This window comes from Meleagris gallopavo, chromosome 9, assembly GCF_905368555.1.
Source record: "Meleagris gallopavo chromosome 9, MGAL_WU_HG_1.1, whole genome shotgun sequence".
Taxonomy (NCBI): domain Eukaryota; kingdom Metazoa; phylum Chordata; class Aves; order Galliformes; family Phasianidae; genus Meleagris; species Meleagris gallopavo.
The window spans coordinates 16471830-16499046 of record NC_139412.1 but is presented as its reverse complement, the minus strand read 5'-3'; the positions used below and the strand labels follow the sequence as shown (position 1 = coordinate 16499046).

At 45.9% G+C, this 27217-nt stretch overlaps 3 protein-coding genes across 13 annotated transcripts in view; 1 reads left to right on the top strand and 2 right to left on the bottom strand.

The window, feature by feature from the left end:
- Window positions 1-1279, bottom strand: part of LOC104912215 (uncharacterized) — a 53729-nt gene extending 52450 nt beyond the window's left edge. The window contains exon 1 of one of the 2 annotated variants that reach the window (XM_085230792.1): window positions 1122-1279. The gene's annotated coding sequence lies outside the window, so the exon portion shown is untranslated. Of the gene's footprint in view, window positions 1-329; window positions 920-1121 lie in introns of those variants that run through there. The other variant, XM_085230794.1, reaches the window with a different exon arrangement.
- A 4358-nt stretch (window positions 1280-5637) lies between these two features.
- PGRMC1 (progesterone receptor membrane component 1) lies at window positions 5638-11021 on the top strand. Its single transcript, XM_085230810.1, has 3 exons — window positions 5638-6024; window positions 7160-7315; window positions 9081-11021. Exons 1-3 carry the CDS (start codon window positions 5703-5705, stop codon window positions 9179-9181), a joined length of 579 nt encoding a protein of 192 aa, XP_085086936.1. The 5' UTR covers window positions 5638-5702; the 3' UTR covers window positions 9182-11021.
- Window positions 11022-13635: 2614 nt separating this feature from the next.
- LOC104912214 (A-kinase anchor protein 17B) lies at window positions 13636-25493 on the bottom strand. Of its 10 annotated transcripts, XM_085230807.1 has the most exons (6): window positions 24918-25057; window positions 24264-24349; window positions 21612-21755; window positions 19821-20056; window positions 16553-18065; window positions 13636-15995 (listed from the first exon to the last, which is right to left on the bottom strand). In XM_085230807.1, exons 4-6 carry the CDS (start codon window positions 20043-20045, stop codon window positions 15859-15861), a joined length of 1875 nt encoding a protein of 624 aa, XP_085086933.1. In that variant the 5' UTR covers window positions 20046-20056; window positions 21612-21755; window positions 24264-24349; window positions 24918-25057; the 3' UTR covers window positions 13636-15858. The 10 variants fall into 10 exon arrangements, with proteins under 10 accessions (XP_085086933.1, XP_085086928.1, XP_085086929.1 ...); XM_085230802.1 differs by lacking the exon at window positions 24918-25057 and adding an exon at window positions 25370-25493 and having other exon boundaries at window positions 19821-21755; XM_085230803.1 differs by lacking the exon at window positions 24918-25057 and adding an exon at window positions 25370-25428 and having other exon boundaries at window positions 19821-21755; window positions 24264-24353.
- Between the last annotated feature and the right edge of the window lie 1724 nt (window positions 25494-27217).

Here is a 27217-nt window from a genome sequence, read left to right as displayed (position 1 = left end):
AGATCTGCACTGGGCATATCTCCATCCTGTTGGTCACAGCAATCTGAGACATTCTGGTTTCAGAAAGCTCCCATCCAATCGCAAGCAAGGAACTTAAGTGAAACAAGTATTCTAATTCCAGTGTTTTTTAGGAAACTCAGAAATTTGATTTTGGTTCATACAAGTTGGCTTTGCATAGTAGTGAAAGCACATAGTATAGGTACATAACTGAATAAAATGTTTTATAGCAGCAAGACATGTAAGTATTTCTCATAACAAATCTACAAGGGTGCTGGAATCCTAATTGTCATAAATATATTGTGTGAGAGCAAAACAAATAAAAAACTCACATTCGTGAAGCTGTTAAGAACAGAGTGCCCTTACACTTGACTTTCGAGGGCTGTTTTAAGGGTTCCCAGCAGTATTCTTTAAGCCACCTCCATCAAATCCCCCGGAGTATCAAAAGGACGAGGCAAAGCAGAAAAGAGCGGCAGTAACAGTAACCCCAAGGGAATGGGCACACGTGCACTCTTTCCAAACCCCGACTGCAGGGCTGAAGTCAATCGAAGCCCATCTCGGCCTGCGCCGGAGGGCTCTGACGGGTGCCAGGGGTTGCGGGAGGGCCGCCCAGGCTCAGCATCCCGCAGGACGTGGCCGGAGGACGCGGGCAGGCACGGCTCTGGGAGGCGCTGCCCAGGCAGGAGCCGGAGCAGAGCGGAGAGCCTGCAGGCGGTTCGATGGGGTCGGCGGCGCTCCGCTCGCACCGCCCGCGGCTCTGCAGCTCGACGGGAGCGCTTGCCCTGACTCGAGCCCCTCCTACCGGCACAAGAGCTGTATGACAGAAAATTCGGCAAAGATGTGCGATTGAGCTTTTGCTCCCGACACGCGGCCGTCTGCGAGTTCGTGCTCGTAACAGCAAAAGGACATCGAGGACCCAGCGGCTGCCCGCGCATCCTTCGGCTGCTCCCTTCGCCGATCTCACCGCGTCCCCGCCGCGGCCCGGCTCCCGCACCGCGCGGCTCCCGCTCCCCCGGCCCCGGGGCGGCAGGCGTGAGGGGCACGGCCGGCAGTGCCGGAGCGACGCAGGAGGCAAAAACGAAGCCCCGTTCGCACCGCTCACTGCGACGAGTCGGCGAACCCACCTAAGTCAGACAGCAGCTCGGAGGCACCAGGTGCAGAGGTCCGAGCCCGGAGGGCTGCGGGTTCACGCGGACGCCGGACCCCGCGCTCCAGGGGCGGCGCGGCGGCAGCGACGCGTACGCAGCCCTCCTCGGGAACGCGCCCGGCCCCGCCACGAGCACCCGCTCCGCCGCCGCCGCCACTCACCCGCAGCCCCGCGGCGGCCCCTCCCCGCGGCGCCGGGCTCCGAGGGCGCTCCTCGCGGACGGGACGGGACGGGGTGCCGCCCCCGGTGCGGTGCGGCGTCGTGCTGCGGGCTGCCCTCGCGGCCCCGGCTCCTCCCGCAGCGCTTCCCGCACGTGTGCCGGGTTTGGGTGCCGCCGGGTGCTGCTCGGCTGCCCGAGCTGCGGTCAGAGCGAGCGAAGGTGTAAGTAACCAGCTGTGCAACAGTAGAAACGTGGCTCGTGTTTGGAAGAGTACTGAATGAAACTGAGCACCTGGGCGATTTGGGGAAAAAGCAAGTGGGAGCTGCTTCCACAGGTCCGTCTTCCTACGGCTGCTTTCTTTTTCAGCCACCCTCCCCTCACCTGTGCCACTCTGGATTTGGCCACTGAATCAAAAGCAGTGAAAGCTCTGATATGAAAGCAGTGAGCACTGTTTGAAGCAGAAATGTCACTCACGCTGAGATGAGAATCTGTACCTATCTTGTGTTTCTGTAACTAACACGTTACGTGAAAGCTCTGCCGTCCTACTTCATTGCTGCATCCCTTCTGAAGTTGACCCTATTAATGCTGGAGCTGATTGTCAGTGCACACATTGACAGAGACTGCCCTGCCCTGTGGCAAACTTGGCACTCCAGCAGAGCTGAGAGAACTGGTCCAATGTCAGTGATACAGTGCTGAGAACAGGCAGCTCATGCCCCAGAAAGGCCAAGTGACCATCTCCAGAGGGAGTGAAAGTTGGTCCTTGTAGCACACGTGCACACAGCACTTCCCTACCCAGCACCGGTGGAGCAGAGGGAGTATTTCCTGCTCCCCCTGAGAAACAACAGCAAGATTGATTTGTCTCAGTCTGTGAATGGGCTGTTTCTTTCATGTCATCCAGCTGTTTTCCATACAGAAAGTCTTCCTGGCTCATCTGAGCTCTAAGCAAATCCAAGGAGTTACTTTCAGGAATTCAGGGATTGTATTTACTCCTTCAGTGTCTTGCACTGTGCTTTCTAGGGATACCAAGACTGTTACATTGCAGGAATCACACCGACCCGCATTTTCCTTTTTCCCTCCCTCTTCCAAAGCGCACACAGCTTGTCAGGCTGCCCAGCTTGTTTTTGGCACTGGCTGCCTTTCACAATAAGGAGCCTACATTGAGAATTCACGTCTAGAACTTTTCCTATGGTTCAAAGACAACGAGACGTCTCCAAACCCTCGCGCAGTCACCGCCCATCCCTCCCCTCCCTGTCACAACCAGCCCTGTTTGGCACAATGGAATGGAAAACCACCATCCTGGCAGCAAACACAGAGGGGGAGGTGGCAAGCTCCAGCATGCTTTTCCTTCTGAGCATCTCTGTCTATCCGATGTCCCTTCCTGACACATTTTCTAAAATTTGGTTACAACAAGTAAATAAATAAATCCCATCTGGAGCTGTTTTATGCTGCAGATATTTAGATATGTATCTCCAGGAATGATGGGATCTTGAGAGCTTTCAGCCTGCTGTCAACTTCACGGAGCAGAGATCTTCCTTGCAGCATGGAGCTGGATGACAGAAAAATAAACTGTAACGTGATGGAGATTTTTAAAATGTCCATCAGAAAGATGGTGTGTGCTTTTGATCTGAGAGCTAGACACAACTCACGGCATTCCTAGGCCAGGTGCCAGCTCTCTGCACCTGCAACAGACCTGCTCTAGTGACAGCTTAATCTAAAGTCTGCAGCCAACGTTGAGAGCATGTTTGTCCAACTGGAGATCTGAGATGAGGCAGGGATTCTGTTTCCTTGGCACAGGTTGGTACCAGTCAGTAAGAGAAAAGTGAGATTACAGCTCCTCGTCATTCTTTTCTTTTTCCTTGTCAGAAAGTTTTATAAAGATTTATACTGTGTATTTTAAAAGAAAAAAAAGAAAAAAGCAGGAATACTTAGAAACCCGCTTTGATTTGTAAGGATATGAAATCTGAGTTCCAATGCCATTTTCTTCAATTCAATCTCTTCTTCAACAAGGAGAACTGCTTCATCAACCCTTCTCGTGTTAACCATGGCTTCAAGGAGGAAAAGATTGTTGTCTATAGAATGGCAAGAAGTAACTGTGGGAGCACAACTAAAGCCTGTGGCATTTAGCTGGTGCCGACTCAGTTCTGCCCAGAACCTCAGTTCCACTTAAATGCGCTGCCAACCAAATGTGCTACTGACAAATGTGTAACGAGGGACTCACGAATGTAGGTAACTCCAAGTGATGTATCATCTTTTTTAATGTGCATTTATTTCTAAGTATCAGTTCTCATTTTTTCCCCAGATAAGACATATCTCAATACATTTGGGTATGACAGAAGGTTAAGAAAAAAAAAAAGGAGCGTAAAGTTAAGTAACTTAACTTGTAGTGCCAGTGTTTATGTGGGAGATAACCTGAGATTTTATCAATCCTGGCAACATTTCCCAGCCCTCCTTTATCTAAGAATGAACTGCCCTTGCATGGTTTCTCTGGGATACTGGGCACAAACAGAGCTTATTTTCCCTCCCTCCGGTGTCTTAGTTCATGGTCAAATTCCAGGCTGGGTTATTTTGGTGTTTGGGTTTCTCTTGTACAAAATGGAAGCAATGAAAGATATCCCAATAGTTTTCTTTTTTTCCATCTAGTTCTCTAACATGTAATACCAGCACAACAAAATCTAATATCATCTCAGTACCTGCATTGAGCAGAATTAAGCACCATCAAGGCAATACAGCCCCTCATTTCAATAATTCTAAAGCTCAGAAGATTTATCCAATGTCCCAAACAGGATCGAAACCCAAACCTGCCTCATTACCAACCACAGATCTCAGTACTGGATCGATAAAACAATGAGCTTTCTTCTCCCGGCTCCACAGCAGATGGGAACAAAAGCCAGCACCCACCGATGAAGACCAGCTCCATGTGCTTGCTGATCGATAGAGCATGGAATTTCCCGAGCCAGGCAGCAGGTGGAACCAAACCCCACACCTCGAAGGGCAGAGCCAACTGCTGAACACCTCAGCGCTGTGTACCCAAAAGACAGAACTCCTAAACACCTCCAAGCAGCTGGAAGAGAAGAAGGTTATCAGGAGTAGTTAAAATGGATTGACCAAGGGGAAATCATGTTTGAGCACCTTGGTAGCCTTCTATGATGTCATCACTGGCTGGGAAGATGGAGGCAGAGCAGTGGATGTGCATACCTTGACTTCAGCAAGGTATTGAACACTGTCTCCCACAGCATCCTTGTAATGAAGCCATGAAGTGCGGGATAGAGGAGCAGACAGTGAGGTGGGTTGAGAACTTGCTGACTGGCAGAGCTCAGAGAGTCATGATCAGCAGCACAGAGTCTGGTTGGAGGCCTGTTTTTAGTGGTGTTTCCCGGGGGTTGGTGTGGGGTTCGGTCTTGTTCAGCATCTCTATCAGTGACCTGGAGGAAGAGATAGAGTCCACCCTCAGCAAGTTTGCTGATGATACAAAGCTGGGAGGAGTGGCTGACACGCCTGAGGGCTGTGCTGCCATTCAGCGAGACCTGGACAGGCTGGAGAGTTGGGCAAAGAGGAACCTGATGAGGTTCAACAGGAGCAAGTGTAGAGTCTTGCACCTGGGGAGGAATAACCACACATCAGCATAAGCCAGGGCGTGATCTGCTGGAAAAGTGGTGCAGTCTCCTTCTATAGAGACATTCTAGAGCCATCTGGATGCCCACCTGTGCGACCTGCTGCTTTAGCAGGGGCTTGGACTCGATGATCTCCAGAGGTCCCTTCCGACCCCTGCCATTCTGTGATTCTGTGTAAACAACAGTCCCGGTGGGTCACAGAGCTACAGTTCCTTCTGACAGTGAGAAATACGCAGTGCATTTGCTGGCACTGCGCCCAATGCCCCACGACAGGCTCCGACCTGCGCTGAGGGCATAAGGACACTGACCGGGCAGGAATTTATCTTCTTTTTGACTGGTGGTAAGGACACCACTTACACAAACGCTCAGACCGAAACAGCCCGCAGAGGGGCAGGTGACAGCAACGTGCTGCTCTGCCGTGCGTGAGCCCAGTATTAAACAGGTGAAGACGTCAGAACTTCTTTATCTTTCATTTTATTCGGCTATAATCTCCAGTGACAAGAAGACTGAACAGAGCAGCCGGCAAACGGCACGTTATAAAGTTATAACATTATAACATCGCAGCCGTTGTTCTGCGGTTTTGTTGCAGAAGAGCCCGAACCTCCCCTCACCTCAGCCCGCCGCGCGGGGCGCAGCATGGCGGCGCTCCCCTCGTGCCATCGCCGCGCTCACAGCGCCCCCTGCCGGTCGGAACGCCGCCGCCTCCCGCCCCTCGGCCGCCTCCCGCCCCGCCCCGCCCCGCCCCGCCCTACAGCTCAGCTCGCCGTGCCGGAGCGCAGCGGAGCCGATGGCCGCCGAGGAGCCGGGGATGGCGGGCGAAGAGGCGGCGGCGAGCGACGGGGGCGGCCTGTTGCTGGAGATCGTGGGCTCGCCGCTCAACCTGAGCCTGCTGGGCCTCTGCCTCTTCCTGCTCTACCAGATCCTGCGGGGCGAGCGGCCCGAGGCGCAGCCGGGCGAGGCGGGTCCGGCGCCGCTGCCCAAGATGAAGCGCCGCGACTTCACGCTGGAGCAGCTGCGGCACTACGACGGCGTGCGCGACCCGCGCATCCTCATGGCCGTCAACGGGAAGGTGTTCGACGTGACCCGCGCCAGCAAGTTCTACGGGCCTGGTGAGGGGCGGGCAGCGGGGCTGGGCTCAGCGCTTCGCTCGGGGCTTCGCTCGGAGATGTCGCAACGCTCTGCGCCGGGAGCTCCTCCGCACCCCGCGCTGCTCCGAGCCGCACTGCCGGCCCCGCGCTCCCGGGGCGGACGTGGCATCCCCGGAGCTGGTTGTGCGCTGCTCTGTTGCATAATGTTTGTCTTAAAGAAATACGTAGCGAATTGGGTTGAGCTATCTCTGTCAGGGTGCAAAGATTGATCGCACCGGCCTTCTAGCAGAGGGCTCTGAGGGAGAAAATGCGCTGATCCGCCGAGTAGCGGGGTTCCACCTGCACTTCTGTGTCTGTGCGAACTGAAAGCCGCGTGTTTAATGGCCGTGCCTTAGGTGTTCCCTTTCTGGACAGTGTGAAATGTGAGTGGCTCGTCGCAGGGTGCGGCCAGCTGGTTTTCTGTTGCGAGGAAAGGTGAGATTCTTCTTGATGAGCGCAGCAAACAGCGAGCAGAGAGGCATAGAAGGCGGCAGGCAGTGTGCGGTTAGCAGAGTTCACGCAGTGCTCCTGTAATCTGCACTAAGAAGTCTCAGTGTCCAGTTGCAACATGTTTGTCATGAGCGAGTTAATCAGTAATGGCGTGTAGCAAGAGCCTGTCTGATAAGGAATCCCCGATCTGCTGTGAGCTGCACGCATTGGTCATCTTGTATTTTAACAGGTATCTCTTCCACATTAGTAACGTCCAGCGTCTGCAGCACATTGTCAGTCAAGTTGTTGTCCTTCCAGCTCTTGAAGTCTAGAGCATCTCTTAGAAAGACTCCGTTTCGCCTCAGACTTGCAAACCCGCCCTTTGTTCCACTTTCTGAGGACACTCCGTGTGCTGATTCCCTCCCTCTTGCTGTGCTCCACGCACTGTTGCCTGGTTGATTGAAGTTCCAACAGACTCAGTATTTCTCCACATTGTCTTATTTCTTGTTCTCTTCCTCCATTTTTCTTTATTAGCAAGTAGAATAAAGTCTGAAAACATTTCAGGAGTTTGAGATCCTCAGAACAGGGCAGGAACTCATAATCTATTTCAGTTGGGGGCTGTAATCTCTGAAAATCACACAGCATCAGTTACTGCTGTAGTAATAATGCCCGTGTTTTTATTTTGAAGATGGCCCGTATGGGATTTTTGCTGGAAGAGATGCATCCCGAGGTCTTGCCACTTTCTGCCTGGATAAGGAGGCTCTGAAGGATGACTATGACGACCTCTCTGATCTCAACGCTACACAGCAAGAGACCTTGAGGGACTGGGAGTCACAATTCACTTGTAAGTAATTATAAACCTATTGACAAATAAGTAGCTAACCAGTGTGTAATCAGGGAAGCAGCAGTGAAAGGGCTGTTGCCAATTTGAAGCACCAGTCCAGAAGCTTACTTTGAGTTAATACTTACGTTTATGAATTAGAATTTCTGTTATTCAAAAAATGATGAGAGATGTCAGGTTTTCCCTGTGTTCTCCCTCTTTCCCTCCTTCCCTCTGTCTCATAGAACAGTGGGCTGGATGGAAACACTCTTGTCATAGGACAAGTGTGTAAAACCATCTAAAAAGTTATCAGGAATTAGAAATAAGGAACATGCCTCTGATACAATAAAGATAGCATCTATAAAGACAACTAATTAGCTTTGAAGCTTTGAAAAATGAAGTCCCATTCAGCTTCTCAGAAGTAACATTTGAATTATTGCTTCTTGGCATTTTTTTGAGTTTTGAAGACTGTTTGAACCAAGCCTTCACCCTTCTGAGCTCTTGATACAGCTTTGAACCCTAAGTAAATTATTCTGCATTGCCTTGATGGTGACTTTATTGGATTTGTGCCAAACCATCCAGCTAACTTTCTTCTGCAGAAGATGATCAGACAAATGCTATCTCTGGCCATTGCCTTGCCTGTGATAGTCAGAGCAGGAAAGGAAAAGGCAACTTGCACTCTTGGTATATTTGTTCTAAAATTAACAGAAGGAAGTCGTTATCGTAGTTGCCCTGTTTCTCTGTGCTTTGGTAGTGTTAGTTCTTAAGGTGCAATTCCAACGTATTCCAAGTTGCTACTCAAAAAGAACTTCCAGCCAGAGTTTTAAGGAGATTGCTGTGTTGACCTTGTACTGTGCTAGCATGGACTTTTCTTCATGTAATGGCATTAGGTCTCAGTCTTGACCTGGCACACCCCTACTATTTTGACTCTGTCTTAATCAAGTCTGTTAAAGGTTGTTTTACGATGCCAACAGCTGTGTTCCAGAAAATAGAACTATGCTACCAAATTTCTAACCTAACCCAGTGTTCAAATCTACCATTTCAAGAGTCAGACAGTAGGATTGTCAGTAAACTGTGCCCTGTTTGCTGTGCTTCTAGTAAATGTAACAATTAGTTGCTATAAAGTCCTATTATAATAACAATGCTAGTACAAAATACCTATTATAAGAGGTATCTTCTACTTTGAAATTGACAGGTGGGCAACATATCATTGTTCTCAGTTCTTAGATATTGTTTTACCTGTTCAAAAAAGGGCACAAAGCAGAAGCTTATTGGCTGCATAACCAGTCAGTAGGACTGTCTTTATCTCCAGGAGAAAGGATCTCTTTGCAGCCCTGTTGGGTACAGGCAGCATACATCACAAAAAGTTTAAGTTACCTGTACGTATATATTTGCATAACTAAAATATTCTAACAACACCATTAGTTCAAAAACTAGCTTTGGCATGGCGAGAGAAATAATCCAATCCACGATTCTGCTTCTTTAGCTGGATGAGTTCCCTCATTTCACACGTCTACATTCATCCATCTTCTGGCTCAGCCAACAGGATAACCGTATCTCATAAACTTGCATCTTTCTTTCACTTGTTAGAACATAACAGTAGTTCAGGTACTTTATTTCGGCTTTTTTCTTTTTCTTCTCTCCACTGTTTGCAACACGGAGTTCAGACGTGTTTCTTTACAATTAGGAACATTTTGTTAAATTAGGAAACCAATATGAGTTACACAAAGTACATTTTCATGGCAGAATAATGACTCGATTTTTACTTTCATTTGTTTCCAATTTTCAGTTAAGTATCACCACGTTGGTAAGCTGCTGAAGGATGGGGAGGAACCCACTGTATACTCTGATGAAGAAGAAAAAGATGTCCAAGATGCAAAGAAAGAGTAGAATGCAGTGAGGAACAGTCTATTTTTGTATCTTAAAGGATCATTTGTAACATTCCACTTCTGTTTCATAAGTTGCAGAAGCAACTGTGCTTACAAAAGGTCCAGAATTACAATGAATTATGTTTCTCCCAAGCTTCCTCTTCAAATCCAGCAGTAAATTAGTACAGGTCTAATATCTGTCTTCCTCTGAAAGTGCATAATAGGAAGTATGCACCAAAAATGTCTGTGCAAAAGTAGACTGCAACTTTGGCAATAAAGGACTATTACTGTTTTTATTCTGTCACTATTAGGGTTGAAATCCAGATCTTTTCACTAACAACCTAACACTGTAGACACAAGCATGAGAATAAGTCACAGAATCTGTGTGTAACAGATTCCACTGAATTTGGTTAGTGTTGGCTTCTGCAGGGTCTGGGCCTTGCATTGCAATCCCTTTAGAAAAGGGACTCTCTTTGTCCACAAAGCATCAAACTCATTTGTGGTGTTATATAATTCAACATTATGTCAAATAATTTGGCTTTTTAGGAGCTAAACAGGGCCTTACAAATGAAACAATAACTGCTTTAAAAAGCCAAGAGTTTTTGAGAAGTTAAATCACTTTTAGATACTTAGAAAATAAATAAGGACTGAAGAATACTTGATGTATTCAGTCACACAGATGCATTAATATTCTTTGTTTACTTCTGAAGCACCTCTTAAGTGTTACTTAGGTATTGACTGTAACTGAACATCCTTAAAAACTAGGTTCACTGTAAAGCATGACTTGGCAGGGCTATCGTTTGTTCACTTCTCTTCTTAGAAAAACTCTTCAAAGAATTTTAATAAAATGAAATTAAACAAGGAAAAGCAGCTAGTGATGATTTTTAGGCCTAAAGGAAGACTTGCTGGTGTGTCATGATTAACAAGTGCTCTGTACAAGTAATTTAACTAGCAGAAAAACGTTTATGGTCAAGGTAACTTACGCAAGTTCCCTGTACAAAATAAATAATGTAGTGTAAGCCATTTCCATGTCAAGGCTTTTGATGCTTTGGAATGTTGCTGCTAAAAGAAATGGCAGAATCTCATGCACAACCAGCAACAGACCTGACCACTGAATTGCTTTTATCTTGTTTGCTCTCTTAATCTGTCCATATTACTGGGTTTGCTCCATCCATGTCATCCAGTCTCCTACCAAAATGGGCTGGATGCATGGATTTGACCCAAGGAAAAATGTGAATGTGCTCCTTCATCACCCAAAATATGTCTTCAAAATTTATCGGAAATTTTAAGGAGGTAACTGATGATTTGCTGATCTCTCATACATGTGCTGCCTTGTCCAGGTGGTTCTGCGTGGGTGCCAAGGAGTACAGTTCCCATTACTTGGTTTTTCTGGTTTCACTCTTCTGCTGAGTTGTTTCCAATTGGGAACGTGACCAAAATGGTGAGCATGGTCCTGCGTGGGAAGGTACAAGTAGGCAAAATTGTTCAAAAGTGGAGTGTATTGTGCAGCAGGAGCTTTCATAAACAAGTTGACACTACATGTCAAAGTGCCTGAGACCAACTGCAGTGAGAACCAATGACTTTCCATCAGTCGTAACACTGCCATGGGGTTTTTCCCTGTCAGTTACACTGGGCCTTCAAACGAGCAGTGCAGTTGTTTGAGCCAGATTGCTTGTGTAGAGTTACTGTGTGAACTACCTAATGAAGGTCTAGAGACAAATAAAAGTCTTGTCATGACCTTTGTGTTGCTATTTTATTTTTAGAGACACTTATACTCTCTGCAAACTACTTCTAATGGTTTACCTCAAATCAGAAATGTGCTTTTATCAGTTTAAGGCAGAAAATAAAAGTCTTGCATAATGGTGGTGTTTCTTTTTATTTACTGCAATTGAAATTGATGGTTAATCGCCCCCAGTGTTACAAGTTTTACAGTCTTTCTCCAACTTCTTTCTTCTATTCTTCCAGAGTAGACTGTTCAAGCTGAATGCCTCTAAATGCAGCTCCATAGCATATTATTTTTTTAACAGATTATGAAATGTAGAACACATTCACATATATTTTACTGTTGCAAAAACAGAGTTAAGCATGAAAAAAGCCCAAGCAACTGCTGACACTGGGCAAAAGTTGCTCTGGAAGACCACGGTGTAGTGGAGCTAGGCAGGGCTACAGCCTGCCCTTCAGAAGGTCCAACACCAACTCTTATGTTAGTCAACAACATACCCTGAGGAACTGAGCACCGTTTTAAGTGCGTGTCTGTACAATACAATTTGATGCATCCTAAAGAATAAACAAACAGAAAACTGGCAGTAACACAGGACAAAGCTTAATGTTGAACACACGTGCATGAAGTTGCACGTTTCAGGGTAAGACCACCACCTTTTCAGAGAAAACCAAAATATTCATTGTGAAAGGGGAAGGCGTGTGTCATAAGAGCAGAGATTCCACAAACAGGCAGGCACACACTTTCTGCTGAAGTGCTGGAGAGCATGGATATCTTCTCATGTTTTCTACTGTTAATTGCAACTTGATCCCTTCAGCAATGACTGGCTGCAGTGACTAAGCAAAAAGAACCATGCCAGGTAGCTGAACAGTTTGTATATTAACCAAGGAGAGCACAATGAAAAGCTAAGTGCAGAGACTGTCATCAATCTCCCTTGTGAAGTGTTGAAATACCAGTTATTCAGGTGTCATGATAGCATACTTGAGCTCTGGCACAAATCAGAGCAATCGAGCAGCATCTCATATCCAACCAGTTGTGGCAAACTGTCACCTGCTTTGTAAAATTCAGAATTCCTTCACCTGGACACTGCTTACTCTTAATTATCTCTGCTAGCTCTCACTTCAAGTTGTGTTTACATTCAGGTTAGTAACGAATGCTTTTGCTGAGAGTTACATGGTTTTACAGAAAGTGAAATAAATGGGGAGGCATTCCTACACACTGTGTTCAATGTCCAGAATATGAAAAAGGCCATATACTATAAATGTATTATTGTTACACGTCAAGCAGGTGGACTGGTACAGTCATAGGCGTAATGTATTTCTGCTTCAGAAACTGTCTGTAGGACCGTGACTCGGATTTTGACTTTGGAATTCAGCACGAAGTACAACTGTCCACACAGTTCAGATAACAAAGCTCCAGATCAGGCAGCTCCCCCAAGGCTGATAGCACTAGCTCTGCTAGGGGGCATCTTCATTAGTTCTGTATGTGAAGTTGGAGCTGATTGCAAGGCCTGCAGTCACAGGGCCCTATTTCACTTACAAGTGTCACAGTAACATAAACAGCACTTACACAAAAATATATACATACCAGAAAAGCAATAACCAACACAAATAAAACCCCATCACCTCTTGAAACACCATCTCACTGTAACAGCATAAACCAAGCTCCAAGATAAGGAATTATACTAGGAATGTTACGTGCTCAACTATTTGAATGCTTTTTGCCTATTAAATGCTCAAATTATATACACATCCCTTAACTTTCCTGTTAGGTAAAACATTTATTCCTGAAAGCAACTGAAATTTAATTTACTAAGCTAGAATTGAAAAGAGTTTTATGTATGTTTAAGAATTAGCCGTCAAGATAACCAACACAATTTTACTGAACAGTTCAGCGTGTGGGAAGATGGGGCTTGAGTTAAGTGCACAGGAAGGAAAAGTGAGGGATTAATACTAAATATCCTACGAACAGGTTCTAAATAATCCCAACTCATAAAGAAAAAAGAAACACAAATTATATTTTGCTACAGAAGATACAGAGGTGTCTGTTTTAAGTAAGCATATTTTATTCACTAACAATGTTTTACACTGAATGAGGACTTGAAGACAAAGACTTGCTTTATCAATTCCAGTCAATACAGGTGAACACCAGAAGCAACTACAGAACTGGTGTATTTATTTGTTTATACTGACTAGTGGGAAAACAAATTGATAAGATCCTAGACATTTACACTGAAGGAAATCCATAGTTCCTCCTGTAGATTAACAAAACCAAATACCTTCTCATCCGTAATTGAAAGGTCTGACATATGGGAAAAGGGCACTTACAGTGCAGAACTGACTGACGAGGGGCAATTCTGTCATGTTTTATATGCAACTAGTGCACAGAGAAAAAAACAGCCTTGGTCCTGCTGGTGCAACTGAAACATTTCACATGGTTAACAAATACATTAGCTGATCTTTATTGTAACTGTATAAAACACAAAAAAGGAAACTTAAAAGAGGCACGAATATTCTCTACAATAGAAATACTTCTGTCAAGAAAATAAGGCGTTTGGGGGGGGTGGTTGCTTTTTAGATAAAAGTAATTGGGTAACACTATTTTGAGTAGTCATTCGTGATCCTCAAAAGGCACTCAGCATCTGAACGTGTGAACAGAGGCAACAGGTAGAACTTGGCAGAGTGTGGCTCAGCAGCCTTTATGAATCACCAATACTGAACACTGGGAGAAAACCAATCTACCACAAACAACTAAAATTTTTTAAAAAATCATTATTTATTAGAGCAGAAGTTACAAATGTGGGTAATATGTTATATAAGGAAGGCAACATCATCACATTTACATACTGACACATAATAAATTAAGCATACTAAAATGAAAGTTGAAATAATTAGTGTATTGTACATAGAACTGGTCCTCTCTGTCTCACTATGGGACTTTGGCCCAGAGTAACTGTGAATGTCTCCTAAATACAGTCATCTGAGTAAATACAGATATAACTCAAGCTCCCAGACTGAGTTTTCACATTTTTATTTCCATGCAGCAGAAATTTAACAACATTTGACAATTCTTCTAGAAATTTTATGTAAGCTTAATTGTACTAAATAGATATCTCACTGCATGTGCCTTCAAAAGGACAGCTTCTTGAAATCTTGTGAACTTATCACATTCTTGCCTCTAAATTGGAGAGAAACAGATTTGAAGAATGGATTATTAAGAATAAGGAATTTGTTGGATGGTCACAGCCAGAGGGTTGTGGTTAATGGCTCCCATGTCCAGGTGCAGGCCAGTGACAAGTGGTGCTCCACAGGAGCTCTATCTTGGAACCCACGCTCTTCAACATTTTTATCAGTGATACAGAGAGATCAATGCACCCTCAGCAAGTTTTGTGATGACACCAAGCTGAGCAGTGCAGGCTGACACACTGGAGGGAAGGGATGCCATCCAGACAGACCTGAACAGTCTTGAACTGTGGTCCCATGCAAACCTAACCATGTTCAACAAGGCCAAGTGCAAGGTGTTGAACTTGCAGTGGGGGCAATCCCAGATACGTACACAGAGTGGGAGAAGAACTCCTTGAGAACAGCCCTGTGGAGAAGGACCTGGGGGTCCTGGAGGGTGAAAAACTAGGCGTGAGCCAGCAGTGTGTGCTCACAGCCCAGAAAGCCAACAGTGACCTGGGCTGCATCAGCAGAGGGCTGGCAGTGGGCAAGGAGGTGACTGTCTGCATCTGCTCTGCCCTTGTGAGGCCCCATCTGCAGTACTGCGACCAGGCCTGGGGCCCCCAGCACAAGGAGGATGTGAGGCTGTAGGAGCGGGTCCAAGAGAGGCCATGAAGATGCTCACAGGGCTGGAGCACCTCTCCTCTAAGGGAGGGCTGAGGGAGCTGGGCTTGTTCAGCCTGGAGAGATCTCCAGGGAGACCACACTGCGGCCTTCCAGAACTTGAGGGGTGCAGGAGTGGGACCAGCTTTTTACATGGTCTTATAGTGACTGTGTAAGGAGGCAAGGGAGAATGTTTTTGAACTAAAAGAGGGGAGACTTAGATTAGATATTGGCAGAAATTCTTTACGCAGAAGGCGATGAGGCCTTCGCAGTGCCCAGAGCTGTGTGCACCCATCCCTGGAGATGCCAAGGCTGGGCTGGGTGGGCCCTAGGCAGGCTGAGCTGGGTGGGCAGCCAGCCTGCCACATGGGTGGGGCTGGGGGGGCTTTAAGGTCTCTTCCAACCCAAGCCATGCTTTGACTTTATGATTCTATGGGATTTTCAACCTGCATAAGTAGGAGCTGTCAACATGCTGACAGACATTGCTCTTTCACTGGCCAGCATTCAGAGCTGTGCTTAGAAAATCAGATTCTCAGAAGCACTACATCTAGCAGTTATTGTGAAATCCTTCCTTCCAAAGACCAGCAGGTTTTCAGAAACACTTTCAGAACTGTGAGTAGTAAACAAGTATTTTTCCACTGTGAACATTACAGTATATATTTTTTTCTTATTTAGAAATCTATTATTCTCCACCATTACACATAAATGTCCCCCACAGCTTCCAATTCCATCATTTTAACAATCTGATTGAGAAGGCACTTCATATCCTTGCTCTATGATTTATGTATCTATGTGCTTGTTGTTGTTTTTGTTTTTTTCTAGGGACTTGATATTACTAAGTACTGTATCTGTAAACGTAGGGAATTGTGTAAATATCAATCAGAGTTTATCTCTGAGATCTGAATCCATAAATCTTCAAATTCTTAGCAACTGGTCCACAAAAGCTTGTCTGGCCCTGGAGAAAATTTTGGTCCTTGCATCCAAAAGGTAAATAAAGATTCTGTTTCTGTGGCTTGCTACACCAGTTAGACAATTCTAACTGAAGGAATTATCTAAGGAAAAAAAGCCCAAGTATTTCCAATACCTTTTAACAGCTTAAGGGCTTTCTTCTTCCACTTCTACCCAGGAGCTTAAGAGCTATTATATAGTAGCTGTTCAGCATCCTCTTCTGGGCTCTGCTCCACAGAAAGTATCTGAGCAGGGGTTTGTCTGAATTATCTCAAGAGGAAAGAGAGGGCATCCTCTTTCATCTGCATCCATCTCTCTTCTCAATTTTAATTTCCTCTCATCTCCTGTAGATAAGTATATGAGAAAGTTACTTGAAATTAGTTTGTGAAGGGGGAGGGAGGGGAAGATATGGGGAAGTGGCTGTTAGGTAGCTGCCAGCAAACTTGTAAGCATCATACAATGAGAAAAGGCTGCGAATAACAATATTCAGAGATGCAGCACCTGCGTATGGAAATCAGATGATCACCTAAACTGAAATCCACTAACTTGAGACAGTACCTCCCACACAGATGCACGACATATTGAGCCACATTACAACTCTGTAGTGTTCTAGAGCATGTGGAGTTATTAGCATGCGTGTTATTATTAACAGAATAACCACCTATCTACCAATATTTTACCCAATATTAAGAGACTCCAACTGCAGCTGCTCGAAGTGTTTCTGAGCTGAACTGACAAAACCTTTAGCAGCAGTGCAATCACAGTCCTTTTGTACCACTTGCACATTCTGTTAAGCTTTTACAAACTCTTACCGTCCATCACTGTAAGAACTGTGGCAATTAATCTCACCTGCCAGAGAACTATGACTATCAATTGCATTCACCTCTGATTTACCTCTCACCTGTGCGCCGGAGTGTCTCCTGAAGTGGAAAGCAATCAGAAGCAGTAATGCCTGGTGCTGCGGTGCCTGCGTGAAGTGTCTTGAATTTCACTTTGTTGTGGAATGCTTTATTACATTTTCTTTGTATCTTTCTGAGTGACTCCAGCTGTATGCAGCTCTCAGCCTCTGAAAAGCCACATTCATCAGATAAAAAATCTGATGAAGAAAGGTTTTTTCTCTTTTTCTTCATTTTGTAAGTGTTTCTCTCCTCTTCTCTGAAATGTCTCTCACTTTTCTGTCCTTTATGTGTCAATTTACTGCTAGACCTCTTGCATGACTTTTCAAGGTTATGATCACACTGCCTAGCCAAGCCCTCCTGGGCAGAATTAGAACAGAAGTTACATTTGCTGCTTTCCTTTGTTTGACCTTCCAGAGTTACATTCTTGAAATAAACCAGTAATTTTCTCTCTTTCTCTCTTGCAGGCAAGCACCCTTTATTACAATTGCTGTAAATTTGTTCACTCCTTTCTACACTCCTCATTGCACCGCTGCATGCCTCACTGAAGTACTCAGAATCACTGATCTCTTCCAACAAGTCCTGTAATTTGTACGATCTACAAGTTTTGTATTGTTTGGTATCTTCATTTCTACCATCTTCTTGTTCAAATTCCTCATCACGAGCAGCAGCAGTGCAATCCGAAGAATGATTTGGTTCAGCATGTGATAAGTAGTCAACAGTGAGTGTGTCATTTCTCTGTATTTGCAACTTCTTTGCAAGCCTGTCTGCACAGGTCTTATTTTTCACCACTGTGTCTGTTGATTCAAATTCCCCAGCAGTGATCACTAGTCTACAGTTATCATCACTAACGCAATTTCTGCTGTTTAGATTCTGTACAAGACTCACTTCTCTGAAATGCCGACCTTGCTTGTTACACAAGCTGATGTGAAAACCACGACCATCACTGCACACCACTCTCTTCCACCAGGACTTGTTTGCAGAGTTTTTTGTCCCTAGGGAAACACGTTCATAGCTTGGTGTCTGATAGTAGTTTAATAAATAATGAATGAATTCATCGGTCTCATAAACCTTTTGCTTTCTGTAACCATCTTCAGACCCTGTCTGTGTGTGAACCACGTTCAGTGTTTGGCAGTCCCTTCCGTCTAGAGATTCAATGACCTTGCAGTCTTGAGTCACTGTAATCAGTATAGATCCACAGCCAAAGGAGTTGTATGCATCTCTGCCAGTCAATCTGCCAGAACTTAGAGCTGCAGCGGGGTCATTTAAAATTGTCTTGACTATATGAGAAGTAGATGCACAAAAGGCAGTCAAATCTCCTTCCTCACAACATAAGCTGCTACTTTTTTGGGTTAACTGACACTTAAGCTCTTCCCTGTGTTCCAAATCTTTGTGCATAAGATAACAGGAGTTAATCTGTTTCTGATGTATGGCTTTTAATGCTGCTTCAGAAAAGGAATCATCCTTCCTTACGCCCAGTGAAGGATCCACTTTCTGACTTGCCAACTGCACAAAATCCTTCAAATGAAAATTGGGAAAATGATTATGTATGTTTATTGAGCACAGAGAACTATAAAGTCTGCAAGTTGCAAACTCATAAATATGCAGTTCTACGTTCAGAAGAATTATAAAGGAGATAAATTTAGCTTAATTCAGAGCTTGATCACACAATCTCACTACTCCTAGGCCAGAACTAAAGATGCTTCTTTGTCTCAGAACAGGGCATTCTCAAGTAACTAAGACAGTTGTCCTTTCAAATAATTCATCTACCTCACTACAGTTGCTTCAGAAAACATTTATTGTTTGATTACTGCATCACAACCAGTGTTGTTTACAATAGAAAAATTACTAGATTTTTGTAGATAAGAATATTTTATTTAGACTAATTATTTTACTGTACATAGTTTTAATGGGTCCAAATACAACCAACCTAATGCTTTCCATGTGTTGAAACCAAGAAAATAAACGTTTATTTAACTCATCAAATTCACATGAGGGCTGCTCCAAAAGCAATGCCTCCTATGTTATCCTGTTGGCCTGCAGCATCAGAGGAGGATTGTGGTGGTATGGCAGTAGAGGCTGAACCTTCCCACCAATGACCTGTTACAGCGTGTGGCCGTGTGACAGATGGCAGCAGAAAATAATTTCTGACATGGGAGTGTGGATAAAGCAAAGGGGTGAAACTGAATTCCTCCACGCAGAAAAAAATGGGACCCACTGACATCCACCAAGGCTTGGTGAACACTGATGGAGACCAAACAGTGGATGTCAGCGCAGTGAGGGCTGGGTGGTGCATTTCAGCAGCGGTGACAGCGAAATGAAAGACAAACCATGTTCTGGATGGCCAGGCACAGCTGTCACACAACGAAATAAAGAACATCTTGATCAGCTCATCTGCATGAATCAGTTCATGTTGAAAATTAGTGATATGCAGCTGAAAATTTGCTCCATAAAATAGTGTCATTGTGCTCTTTCTGTCTGTCGTAGCTTTCATGGAAATAAATGGGAGACATGACTTTCTGAGCAACCTATGTAATTAATGCCCAAATCAACTGTTGTGGAGCCCTAAAATTCACGCAGAATGGCAAAGGTAGCCTCTAACTTTAACTCTTAGTGAATGGTGGACCTTTAGAAATCTTAAATGTTGAAAAATAGACTTGTTAAAAGCTGCGAGCTAATTTTTATGTAGCAAATGATGAAGAAAACGTCACGTTAGAACCCCTAAGATTTCAAACTTTTTCACCCCAAAGCACTAAAATAAGCCTCCAAACATGAATTTCTGTGTAAAACACTCCAATTTGTACCACTCCTCTGCTGACTTTCTCAAGATATTATCTAAGTCAATCAAATAAAACTTATAGCTTAGTGTTGGCCACAACACAGAAGCTGTTAGAAATGAAATCAGCGTAATCCATATGAACTTAGTTCTTTCACTTGCAGACCTGAGACCAAACATCAACCTTTACATTCCCACCCCTAATTTCCCTGTTTGCAATGTTGGATCAAGTCTAATAGGAGATGATGCAGTCCTTCCAGCCCTATCTTGATATAATATTGACAAGGTTCAAACAAGTATCAAAGTTTCTGAGTAGAATCACACCACCTTTGCTCCCAGGACAAACTGTCACAAGATTTAGACCTCAGGCCTTCTCAGTGTTCAGTCACTCCTAAGACATTCTTTCAAACAGCAATAAGACACCAAATGTCTACCAAATTACTCAAGCTCTAACAAACATCCTTCAAATTGTAAAATAGGTTTTAAAGTATTCTTACTTTCACATGGTTTAACAGCACTGTAAGCAGTCTGACAGACTCCGCTCTTCTCTGAGCTAGCAGGGATTTCCTTTCTTCCCATTCAGGCACATTCTCTGGCCACTGCTGTTCTTCAGCTGGTACTTTGTGCTGCTTTTGGGGATGCTTTTCATCTCCATCTATCTGCCTCTCCTCTCTTCTTGAGCTTAGCTTTCTTTTTTCTCTCTTGAACTTTTTGTTCATCATCACGTTTTTTTCTAGGTAATTATCAATATGGGACAATTTAGATGACACTTGTTTTACACTTGGAGTCCTGGGAAATTGGATGTCAGACTTTGAACTGCTAATAATAAGCAACCTGTCACCAAGAGCCCACATTTGACTAATAAGAAATGATGGTTGTTACAATAACATGTTTAAAGAAACAACACATGTTGATGACATGCATCTCACCGATGCACAACTTAGAACATAGTAGTTCTGTATTTACCTCTTCTAACGGTTTGTATTCTAGGGTTTTCTTTATACACAATGCCAAGAAGACAGACTCACATTATCTTTTGTCTCCAAGGACACAATCAGAACTGAGCATATGGATCTAACTCTTACCTTAACAAAGCTCCCCTACAGATTAGCATGAGGGTGACATTAAGAGTTACAAGACCACTTCCACTGTTATAAAAATTCAAGTTGAAGCTGCCACTATTTTTTTGAAACCTTGTCCTGTAGGAAACAGATCTACTAAACAACCGACAAGATACGATATGGAAAACTCCAGAAAACTCAAGGAACAAAGTGTTCACACAAGTATTTAAAATTCCAATCTTTAAAGCATTTGAGTAAGAAGATATTCAATTAAAAACAGAAGCATAGCAATGTTTTCAGAGATCCAACATTTTATATACTATGTTAGAATCACAGAATCATTTGAGTTAGAAGGGATCTTCAAAGGTGTCTGGTCCAACCCCTTTGCAGTGAACGGGGACACCTACAGCTTCATCAGGTGCTCAGAGCCCCATCCAACCTGACCAAGTTCTATTTGTGCTACAGAACTGCCATAGCATTCTAAAATTCAGGGTGTTTTTTTGTTTTTGTTTTGTTGGTTTTCTTTTCTTTGCTTTTCTTTAGACATGAAGGTGTGTAACATGGTTAATTACCAGTGACAGTGTAGGATGCAATACAAGCACACTACCCACAGCATCTAAGCTTTTATATAACTACTGTTACTCATATACAAAATTCAAAACCACTGCCCTAAAGATAACAACAATGAAAAAAAAACCAACGTGTAAAAGAGGGTGGAAGGAAAGGCAGAAAAAAAGTGCTCATTCCTAGCTTTGGACCTTACAGTCAAGTGGGAGGCACCTAGAAATGTACATTAACTTTACTTCAAACCATAAACACATTGATTTGTGATGCTGCAGCATAGAAAAATAGAAATAAATATATAAACAACACAAGAAATCAACCTCATGCAGAAGCTTAAGTCTTGGTGCAACCTGAGGGCAACAGCTCTCAGTTTCCAGAAGCATAGAATGGTCAAGTCTGAAAGTACCTCAGAATGTCTCTAGTCCAACCACTTTCTCATAACTGACTCCATCTGATGCCTTACACACTGAGTTAGGTTGCTTTTCTTTCCCACAGTAACACAAATTAAAAACTATAAGGATTGGTTCAAGTTCTTGGATTCCCGTTTCCTCAAAGCCTGGGTTTTTACAGTTGACAACTCCCTTCTTGGATGCCACTTGGTATGAAATAGTGTAACAAATCTGAAGAAACAGCTGATGGACATTCTCTAAAGTACAGCCTCACCTTTCAACCCTCTTCTCTTTTTCCCTCCCCCTTTTTTTTTTTTTTCTCTTTCCTTTTTTTCAACTCCTGTTCTTGCAGCTTTAGTCTTTCCAGGCTTCTCTTTATGAATCCTTCCCTTAAGTGTCTGGTTGTATCAGAAGTCACCTGTCACAGAAGAAACAGAAGCAGACTTACTAATCCAGTTTGCCATCAGAACAAACACTGACAACCTACTACGCAAGGAGACATCCTAGGTAATACTAAATACTGCTGCACTTGAGAATTACTTTCTCTACTCTGGAAGTACTAGAATGCCTTCTGAAGTCAACACCGTAAGATGTCACTCAAGCTCAAACATCTAATCCTAAATAGAGCTGACAAGCTCTGGCCAAACCTGTTCTTGCAAGCTGTTTTGGAGACTCAAAGTTCAGCATGTTCAGTGAGAAGCTCCACGCTGTACAGTTCATGCAGTTCTGACAGTACAGTTCATGCAGTTCTGACAGAATCGCTTCACTTACACTCTGAGCAACATCTCTGGGATCAAATGCTTGTTTACCCAGTAAGAAAGTATGAATCCTACTGATGTACACTGCATTTTATCAGTTTCAAATGCCCAAATGTGAGCACATTAAAAGAAAACATTCAAGCAAGCTGCATCAAGGTGTATCTATTCTAGCAAAGTAAGTGATGTGAGGTATTATTTCCAGCATAGGGACAAAGTTTGGGGTTAAAGTTTAAATTTTCTGCTGGAAGAAACACCAAAATAGGCCAAACTGTGATTAGTCACGATGGACATAAGTTACTGGGCTGCTGAAATGAAGCCTGCAGACTGCAAACTCTCCTATAATGTCACCCTAAGCATAGCACTTAAGTAGATTTATCCCTCAAAACACTTAAGCAAAAAGGTACTAAGAAGAGAAAGGATGGTAGCCTTTACTAGTCTTGATCCAAGCACCCAGGCTAAGACAGCTGTTGCTTCATGCTAAACACTGAGACACCAAGCATCTTTCAGAGCATCTCTCCAGCTCCTGAGCTCATCTCCCAGTTTCAGTGCCACCCACACTGACAATATTTACAACTTTTAGCCTGCCCACAACTATTTTTCAGAGAATTGAGATTCCAATTTTAAAGGACTACAGATGTGTTAAGTTCATATGTCCACTGCAAATAGACCAATTTTAAGTTTTTCCCTTCACATGCTTAAGTGCCCCCGAAGTTTATAAAGAGTTTTCAACCGGTTTGCAAAGATCTCTCAGTCCTAGCAGAAGAACAAAAGTTAGCAAACCAAAAATGTGTTAAGCACCAGAAATGTATTTCCCATCGTGTAATTGTGTATGAAGCACACTGTTAGCTACTGAAGTTTTGCTGCTCTGCAGTGTGGCCTTTTGGAATCAGCCCTAACACACTAACATGCTGTTACCTTTAGGCTTTAGCTCTTCCAGGTTCACAAGGAATCTGACATTCAATGTCATTACCAAATCAGTATTTCCTTTTAACAACTCTGCTATGCTCATAACATCAGGAACACCTTTGCCCTTGCACTGTTGTTTATTACAGTAACTGTAGACTCAAGTGCCCCTTGCTACCTGCATGCCTTTCTTCTGTGATCATATGTTCTGATAATGTAATATTTGGAAAAAAAAAAACAAACAAGCATTACTTAAATGTATTAAAAGCAACAAAGATAATGACCTGGGACTCTGAGGATCTGTGGCCAACTCTGCTGACAAATTCCTGTGAAATACATTCCCATCCCTCAGGACCTTAAAATAATACAATATTGTAGTACAAATTCCAACTAATTGGGATTGTAATAGACGACCAGTTCACTGCATTCCACTTCAGTTGTACACAATGACAAGCACAAAACCTGGCCATCATTGTGGACTCTTCCAGGAAGAGGCCTAGTCTTGATTTGAAAACACCAGGCTACAAAAATCTGCCACTTTCCACAGGCCATTTGTTCCATTTCTTACTCGTCCACCACAGAGATGGAAGCCATTTGCAGCTACTGATTTTTTGTCAGCCTTTCTCTCCAAGGTATCAGCATCAAGGTCTTTTTCATTTTTTGTTTTCTTTCCCCCTAACATGGTACAATTTAGGTGTATGTCAATAATCTTCTATAAAAAATACTTAAAGCTCTCTAAGATCTCACAGCCTCTCACCATGGGGCAGTTTTTCCAGCCTCTGAGCAACTCACTGTACTGTTCTACCAGTCTCCAACTTAAGTTGTATGACTCCCCAACCTGCACACAATATTGATTTGGTCAGTGCCAAACACACAGGACAATGTCAGTCCTTTAAGCCTACCTGCCATCACCACTGAAATTCACCCCCCACAATACTGCAATGGAAACCCCAGCTATTGCTAATATATTATAACCCCTTAGCACCCTCAAAGAAAACCACAAGGATACATCAGCAACTCTGAAAATGATTAGGCATCTATACTGTTCTTTTCACATTAACTTAACTACCTTTGAACACCCTAAAATGTGTCACGTAAGTTCATCCTCCAAACAAAATCAGCCTATAGGGAAACATTAACAGACTGGCAATATTTACTTTGAAACACTCTTGTCTGTATGAGTGAAGTGCAAATCGTAAGAATGATTTCAGTCGAAGATAGCCCTGAGATGTGCTCAGAGGACTGCTATCCTCAGCAGCTCTTACCAGCCCGTCTCCCAGCCGGCTGCTTGCTCCGGGCCCTGGGCCATCACAACTGTTTTTGAGACCACACCATCAGCTGGGCAAGGGATCTAGCTTGGGGGAAAGAGAAAAGGGTGTTTGGCAGGTCGCTTTTCAGACAGCTCCTGCTCCTGTTACAGCACCACTTCATGAGCAGTCCAGCTGAAGGAGAGCGTGAGGCAGGGGAAATTCCTTAATTCTGCAAAGGCAGATAAAAACAAATCCTACCAGCAACGTGGCAAGAGGATGTGCTGATCTGTAGCAGCAGCACGGAAACGCATTTGCCGGTCACTTGGTGAAGTTTCAACAAGAGACTAAAACGCAGAGGGCTTTTCAATAGGCGCAGCCGGTTTACCCAGCTCGCCCCGCACAAAACCGAGGCGCAGGGCTGACCAGAAGCACCGCTTGCCGCTGCGGTACCGCACGCACTCGCTGCAGAAGGAGCGCTTTAAAGCGAACGCGCCCGGCACGCTCGATGGCGGGAGCTGTAAGGCCGGGACGAGACGAACCCGAACCGCCCCCGCGACGAACGCGCCGGCGGCAAGGCCGCAGCCCCGCCCGGCAGGACGCGCTGCACGTCCCAGCGGGCCGGCAGGCACCGCCCGCCCCAGCGCCGAGGCCGCCCGCTCCGCAACCCACCTCTTCGCCCGCTCCACCGTTCCGCGGGGCCGGAGCGGGGCGAGCCCGGCCCGTGCCGCAGCCCGGCGGCGTCGCCCCTTAGCGCGGAGCGGCCCCCCCGGTCGCACCGCGGCACGCTCGGCCCGGCCGGCGGGGCGCCCCGACGGCGGGCTCGGGGAACGCGCCCGGCCCCGCGGCCCCGCCGAGCCCGGGAAGCAGCGCGGCGACCCGCTGCGCCTCGCCCGGCCCCCCGCACCGCGCCGCCCCAGCCGAGATCGGGCCCGGAGGGGAGGCGCAGCCCCGCGGCAGCCGAGCCCCTCCACGCGAACCGCGCCGCGGCCGCCCCACGGGACTTCCCGGCGCCCCCGAGGGAGCGGAGCCGCCGAGCACGGCCCCTCCCGGCGCTGCCCCGCCCCGGTGCGCTCCCGCAGCGCCCCGCGCCGGGCGGGCCGTGCCGGGCGAGCTCCTCTTACCGCTCCGGCCGCCGCCGGCTCCGCGCGCTTCCCGGCGCCCTGCCGCCACCACCCCCGGGGCGGAGCGCGGCGCACACCGGGCAGCGACGCGGCTGGGAGGGGGGACCGGACCCGGTCCCGGCCGTCCGTTCGCCCCGTGGCCGCCGCCCTGAGCAGACAGGAGGCGCGGAGCGGACCTCGCCGCTCTCCCCGCCGGTGGGCGCCGCGCGCGGTCTTATAGCGGGGGACTGGGGCGGCGGTGCTGGGCGATCGTCCGGGATTTCTGGGGCCTGTCCTCTTCAATATCTTTATTGATGATGTGGATGAGGGCATTGAGTGCACCCTCAGTAAGTTTGCAGATGACACCAAGTTGGCTGGAAGTGTCGATCTGCCTGGGGGCAGCGAGGCCCTACCGAGGGATCTGGACAGGCTGGATAGCTGGGCTGAGGCCATTGGGATGAGCTTCAACAAGGCCAAATGCCAGGTCCTGCACTTTGGCCACAACAACCCCAGGCAACGCTACAGATGTGGGGTGGAGTGGCTGGAAGACTGCATAGAGGAAATGGTGTTGATAGATGCTCGACTGAACATGAGCCAGCAGTGTGCCCGGGTGGCCAAGAAGGCCAATGGCATCCTGGCTTGTATCAGGAACAGTGTTACCAGTAGGAACAGGGAAGTGATTGTCCCCCTGTACTCAGCTCTGGTGAGGCCGCACCTCGAGTACTGTGTCCAGTTCTGGGCCCCTCACTGCAAGAAAGACATTGAGGCCCTGGAGCGGGTTCAAAGAAGGGCAACAAAACTGGTGAGGGATCTGGAGCACAGGGCTTATGAGGAGTGGCTGAAGGAGCTGGGATTGTTCAGTCTGGAGAAGAGGCTCAGGGGAGACCTCATTGCTCTCTATAACTTCCTGAAGGGAGCTGGGGCTTGGTTTCTTCTCTCGTCTAAGTGGTGATAGGATTAGAGGGAATGGCCTCAAGCTGTGCCAGGGGAGATTCAGGTGGGATGTTAGGAAATACTACTTTTCTGAAAAGTGGTCAGGCACTGGAATGGGCTGCACAGGGAGGTGTGGAGTCCCCGACCCTGTAGGTGTTCAAGGAATGTTTGGATTTCGTGTTGAGGGACATGGTTTAGTGAGAACTATTGGTGATGGGTGGATGGTTGGACTGGGTGATCCTGTGGGTGTTTTCCAACCTTAGAGATTCTATGATTCTATGACTTTATGATTTCCTGTGTGATGCTGGGGAGCGGCTCACAAAATTTAGGGCTGTAGTGGACCCTGAAAGCCGTGGCTGCCTAGGTCACTTGAGGGATCGTAGAATCACAGAACGGCTTGGGCTGGAAGGGGTGTTAATGATCACTCATTCCCAGTTTCCTGCCATGAGCAGGTCACCCTCACCAGTTCAGCCTGCCCAGGGCCTACCCAGCCCAGCCTTGGGCATCTCTGGGGATGGCTGCACACGCCCTCTGCCAGGGCCTCATTGCCACCTGAATAAAGAATTTTCTCCTTACATCTGACCTGTATTTCCCCTCTTTTAGTTTAAAACCATTTCCCCTTGTCCTATCACAATCAGACAATATAAACAATCCCCCTCCTGCTTATAAACTCCCCTCAAGTTCTGGAAGGCCTCCCTGGAGCCTTATCTTCTCCAGGCTGAACAAGCCTTTTTTTAGAGGAGAGGTGCTCCAGCTCTCTGAACATCTTCATGGCTTCCTCTTGGACCCGCTCCTACAGCCCCACATCCTCCTTGTGCTGGGGGCCCCAGGCCTGGTCGCATTACTGCAGATGGGGCCTCACAAGGGCAGAGCAGATGCAGACAGTCACCTCCTTGCCCACTGCCAGCCCTCTGCTGATGCAGCCCAGGTCACTGT

Excerpts from the sequence above, each read along its gene's own strand:
- LOC104912214 (XM_085230802.1), bottom strand. The coding sequence starts at position 20,177 with ATGTGGGCTCTTGGTGACAGGTTGCTTATTATTAGCAGTTCAAAGTCT. Across the intron at positions 18,066-19,820 it reads TGCTGTTAAACCATGTGAAA|GATTTTGTGCAGTTGGCAAG; the intron begins GTAAGAATACTT and ends TTTCATTTGAAG. Across the intron at positions 15,996-16,552 it reads GGAGACACTCCGGCGCACAG|GAGATGAGAGGAAATTAAAA; the intron begins GTGAGAGGTAAA and ends ACTTATCTACAG.
- PGRMC1 (XM_085230810.1), top strand. The coding sequence starts at position 5,703 with ATGGCCGCCGAGGAGCCGGGGATGGCGGGCGAAGAGGCGGCGGCGAGC. Across the intron at positions 6,025-7,159 it reads CAGCAAGTTCTACGGGCCTG|ATGGCCCGTATGGGATTTTT; the intron begins GTGAGGGGCGGG and ends TTTATTTTGAAG. Across the intron at positions 7,316-9,080 it reads CTGGGAGTCACAATTCACTT|TTAAGTATCACCACGTTGGT; the intron begins GTAAGTAATTAT and ends TCCAATTTTCAG.